Here is a 5465-nt window from a genome sequence, read left to right on the forward strand (position 1 = left end):
TCCATCTCAAAACTAATTAGTAGTGAGTGGAATAACTTATGCTCTTAAATTTACCCATATATTTTTCATGTAAGATATTTTTCTACAGTAATTGTCATCATTTTTAGCATACCAATAGAGCAATTATTTTTTGAAGTGTTATGTATTTTAGCAACACATAAAAAATTTGTGACTACATTAGAAATGGTCTTAGTATTGTTGATTTAACAATTGCTGTATATTTGTAAAAATCTTGGTTTGGTAGATTTAGATGATGTCTATTGGTAGATTTCTGCTTAACCTATAGAAGACGGTGTCGGTTGAACTTTTAAAGTTCTTCCCCACAAAAGAAAAAAAATGAATGAAAAAGAAGCCATAGTTATTGATAAAGTCCAAGCTTGAAGCGAGAAGAAAAAAAATAAACTTAAAGGGAAAAAAAAAAGAGAGAGAATAATTATTACTTAAATAAAAAGAGTAGCAATAAGGAGGAGAGGTCCACGTGTTACATTGTAAAAGAAGTTAAATATGATTGAGTTGAGGAGGGCTGAGGAAGAGGACAATCGAAACAAAAGGCAGGCAGTGAAGAGAGGGACCACATGGTTATGGATGGGCATCTTAAATTGACTGCATTATTCTATATTATTATTCATATATTTTTATAAAAGGAATAAAGAAACCACAATTGAATTGATTTTGTAATCAATTGTTTCTACTTTTATAATAATATGCATTTATATTATTGTATATTTTAGCAATTCAATTGGAGGTTTGAAATCCGCGTTTAGAACTTGGAAAACATTGAGAGATGAGAAAAGCATAATTAGAATTAGACCAAGTTCAGATTGTGGTCTCTGGTGGGAGTGGTTGAGGGAAGCTTCATCGGAGCGGTGCCTATGGATTTGTGTCAGATTGTGCCTCCCAATCCTCACAGAATCTAAATCTAACCCAAAAGATTAGACATTTCCATTGCACGGACGTTCTTTTGTCTGCGGGCGGGTTCATCTCTTCTTCTCTTCCTAATCCAAAATCACAAAAAAAAAAAAAAAAAAAAAAAAATTCATTACTTTTCTTCCTTCCTTCCAGTCCAGTTATAAATTATATATATATATATTTCTTTGTTTTTTGTCTCTATATATAAGTTTGTACAACTTAGTTGGAGTCATTACTTGTTATATCGATCTTAAGTGTCTGGATCTAGATCTGGATTGGATCTTCATTTTATCTGAATATTGATCATTTATATATTAATTTATTCATATGGGGTTTGAATTTCTCAAGTTCAATTGTCTTGGATTGGGCCGACGAGCCAATAAACGGAAACAAATACATAATAGTAATAGCTCTACTGGTTCTGCAACTGGGAATAATGGGAATGGGAATGGGAATGATGATCATATTATGGTGGAAGACCAACATTATTCTAGTTCTCCAATTAGGAAATTTAGCTGGGATGAAATTAAGAGGTTCACCATGAATTTTTCTAGCTCTAGAGTCATTGGATCTGGTGGTTTCAGCACTGTTTACTTGGCTGATCTCACCTCTTCATCTATGACTACTAGTACTAGTAAAACTCATCATCATCATCATCAAATTGCTTCTGTAAAGATGAGTAATGGCAGCCGAAGCGTTTTCAAACAGGAATTGGACATCTTACGCCACCTTCACCATCGCAACATCGTCAACCTAATCGGATATTGTGACGATCAAGGTACCTTAACTTACCTTAATGGACTATAGAGAGAGAGAGAGCTTGGATTGTTTATGTATGAGTAATTGATATTTATGTGTATGTATTAATTGTGCTTAATTACATTGATTGAAACAGAGGACGAGGTAAGCGGTGGTGCCCTTGTATTGGAGTACGTCTCCAACGGCAGCTTGCAAGAGAAGCTCCATGGAAAAAGGCATGGGACAAATGATAACAAGACCTTAATACCGTGGAGAAAGCGCATGGCCATAGCTGCCCAGCTTGGGGAGGCACTGGAGTACCTTCACGACAAGTGCGGCACCAGTTTGCCAGTCGTTCATGGTGACATCAAAGCTTCCAATGTTCTTCTGGACCATAATCTCAATGTCAAGCTCTGTGATTTTGGGTCTGCCAAGATGGGTTTTTCTTCCACTGTAGTACTCAGCAGGAATACTCGACCTCGAGTGTTGATGGGCTCCCCTGGCTACACCGATCCTCACTATCTCAGAACCGGCATACCTTCAAAGAAGAACGACGTCTATAGTTTCGGAGTCATACTTCTCGAGCTGGTCACTGGGTTGGAGCCATTTTCCTCTGAGAGACCGACCCAACTGTTGACCTCTCTGCTGGGGCCCATGCTCCTCGACGATGCCGCCGACGATGACCATGCTCGAGTGGTCGACCCCCGCCTTGGCCGAGACTTTGACCAGGAAGAGGCCAAGGTTTTGCTTGCACTGTCGGCTGAGTGCCTCCGTCACCCGCCCACTCTCAGGCCTTCCGCCGCTCAGATCTTGGAAACAATAAACAACCATGTCTCTATTCACGAGGATGACAAAGAGAAGAAACCTAGTCACCACTAGTCACACAACCCAATGAGCTTCATGATATCACTCAAAAGTCAAAACATCATTGTAAATTATTCACCATTCCAGAAGCTGCAAATTTTATTTTCACTATTTAAAAAATTACTTGAAACTCTTATACTTGTACACATAGCACAGTTACGTACGTCCACTTGTTCAAAGTAATAAAATAGTGTTGCCACTTGTAAATTGATTTTGGATTTTAAAGTAGCCAGATATATCTAGGTGTGTCGCAGGCTTATTTTTAGGCCACCAATTGTTCGAGTAACAAATATAGGTATGTTTTGTTGCCTCTTTGTGTGTGCGTCGCGCATATTATTTTCACTAGTAGGACATGTCTCTTCAAATTATGCTCTTAAAAAAGCCAAAAATGTGGAGCCATGTGCCTAGGCTAGGCTAAGGCCCAATTATTTGAAACTGTTCGAATCACTCCCAACTGCACCAAGGACTTCCTCTCATCCATATGATCTAAAATCATTAAGGTACCATGTCTCCACGCAAGCCAGAATGCTCTGGAGATTGTCTGCTTGACGGTGGCATACCTAAAACCTCTATCTTAACCATGCACGTGTTGATATCTTAATAAATGAACACCAACAACATCTCCTCTTGGTCATTGTGCACCACAACATTTGAGGTGTAGATCACACGTTCCAAGCTAGTGGGATAGGTTATCTAAGAGGAACACACTCATAAAGCTTAGGAAGAGAACTACACTGTCCATCAAATAATGTTAGTCTTACTCAAGGAAACATTCAAGTCCCTGAGTAGTCCTTATATTAGCCCTACATGGACCATAGTAGTGGTTAACGTGACATCTTTAAGCTAGCTGTGGAGACCTCACACCAGGCATTTCTCTTAATATAATTATCATTGGTTATTAGCCTTATACCACAAAAATATATGACTTTAGCTTTAGAGATGTTATATCCAAAACATGTAGTATAGGTTGGATGGTGAGCATTATCGCTCATGCCAAATTCATGGCAAATATGGGAAAACTGTAACGACTCAAACTTACTAATAAGGCTTAAGGGTCTTGATTAGTGTGCCGAGAGGGCATAACTGGATTATATGTGATTTAATGATGAAACACATGTTATATGATTATTTGAATATCTGAGATGCATGACTGTGTACTAGTATGCATGTAGGCCCTGATTAGGTTAGAATGGCATAATCGTAATTTTGGCCCCTTTAGGGCATAACTGTATATATATGTGATAAATTGTTGAGACCACATTATTATGTGGATATATTTGTAATTTGTGATTCGAGGCGAACCCAGTGAGCGGTTTAGCGAAAAAGTCACAGCGGAGATTTATACATGGCTCGGGGTGAGCCTGAGGGTATTTCTGGGAATCTAGAGAATATATTGGAGTCTATTTTGACATTGAGGAATATAATTGGTTATTAGTTAAGTGTCGGGAAGTAAGTGGTAAATATTAGAGACACTCGAGAAATTAGCGGGAATTGAGTGAAATGACCAAAATGCCCCTAGGTGGATTAAAAGGCTCTGGAATTATGGGAGGGTATTGTGGTCATTTGGCTTATAAGGGATAAATGTTATTAGGCTTTATACTTAGTGGATTGTGTAGAAAGGGCTGGAATTTTGAGGAAAAGAAAGGAAAGAAAAGAAAGAAGAGAAGGAAAGAAAGGGAATTAGGAGTCTACCTTTCTCTCTCTCGGCTCAAGCTTTTCTTCACCATTTCTTGAGGTCTTTTGGGGCAGAAACTTAGGGAAAAGTTAGAGTAGAAGCTTGAGACAAGATTCCTTGGTCAAGAATTGGCAAGGATTTAGCAAGAGCAATCCATTCACTTGAGGTAAGGTTCAAGGTAGTTTTCAGTTTCTAGTTTTGGTATCGTTATGGATTTTGAGCAGAGTCTTGGTGGGTAAATTTTAAGGAAGTTGAAGCTGAGCTTTGAGGAGGTGAAGGCCAAGCTGGTGAGGAGGATAGCCTAGGCTAAGCTCATCCAAAAAAGGTAAGGAGTTCTAGTTTAAGGTCTGTGGTTTCAGTGGCTGTTTTGTTGAGTTTCTGAGTTTTAGGTCCAACTATGGTGAATTCTTTGTAACGACCTCCTTTCTTAACATACATATATATTGTAAAAACAAATTTTAACCTGAATACGGCAATACTGAAATTTTGAATTTACAAAAACTTTATTAAACAATACATAAACTAATGTTCATAACTTCAAACCATACAAATCCACAAACTAAATAAAAACTTTATCTTGCATATTGTTGACGCGGTTCTTCGCCAACAGGTAATTAAGAAAATAAGAGGAAGAGATTAATGCTTAATAATGAACCGAAATAGATAAATGATCTTTTAGTGGACTGATGACACAACTACGTTTTTAGGTGGTTCAAAGGTTAAAATCATTCTACTCCACCAGCCAATATTATTGTTATATTTATGATATTCTTTATAGGATATTTCGTTACATAATCGAATCCAACCCCTTGCAACTCCCAGGGTCTCCATATTTATAGGAGAGGGCACTTGGGAGTTGGTAAGGGGGGTCATCCCGTGACCTTCTTACCTGTCATGTCACTTCTGTGACATTCATGATTAATTCCTAAAACCTGACAAATGAAGTGTGGTCTAATCAATAGGTAAGGGGGATAATGGGTCGCACGACCCAACCCAGTCGTGGGTGCCTGAATACGCACGTTCATGCTGCGTGTCCGAGAATTCAGGGATATATCAGACACGTGATGTCTGATATATGCACGTTTACATTGCGTGGTTGACTTTATAAAAGGTCATAGCTTCCACATCTAGCTCGTATCCCGAGCTGGATGCCTTCTCGATTTGCGGCCTTCATAGTCCTGACTCAGCCCTTGAAGAATCTTGGCGAACCCCTGGCTACCTCGAGCTAAAGAGGTAAGACCTGACGACGGCAGCTTCGGGCATGGGGTATCCACGTGGC

The 5465-nt window shown here is 38.8% G+C and overlaps 1 protein-coding gene across 1 annotated transcript; it reads left to right on the plus strand.

Annotated features, from left to right (window-relative positions):
- The first annotated feature begins 622 nt into the window (after positions 1-622).
- Positions 623-2718, plus strand: LOC133778765 (probable receptor-like protein kinase At1g33260). Its single transcript, XM_062218788.1, has 2 exons — positions 623-1687; positions 1805-2718. The coding sequence occupies exons 1-2, from the start codon at positions 1237-1239 to the stop codon at positions 2524-2526; spliced, it is 1173 nt and encodes a 390-aa protein (XP_062074772.1). The 5' UTR covers positions 623-1236; the 3' UTR covers positions 2527-2718.
- Positions 2719-5465: the final 2747 nt, after the last annotated feature.

Source organism: Humulus lupulus, chromosome 5 (assembly GCF_963169125.1).
Source record: "Humulus lupulus chromosome 5, drHumLupu1.1, whole genome shotgun sequence".
Classification (NCBI taxonomy): domain Eukaryota; kingdom Viridiplantae; phylum Streptophyta; class Magnoliopsida; order Rosales; family Cannabaceae; genus Humulus; species Humulus lupulus.

Coding starts and splice junctions, on each gene's coding strand:
- LOC133778765 (XM_062218788.1), top strand. CDS start 1,237: ATGGGGTTTGAATTTCTCAAGTTCAATTGTCTTGGATTGGGCCGACGA. Junction 1,688..1,804: donor CGGATATTGTGACGATCAAG/GTACCTTAACTT, acceptor TGATTGAAACAG/AGGACGAGGTAAGCGGTGGT.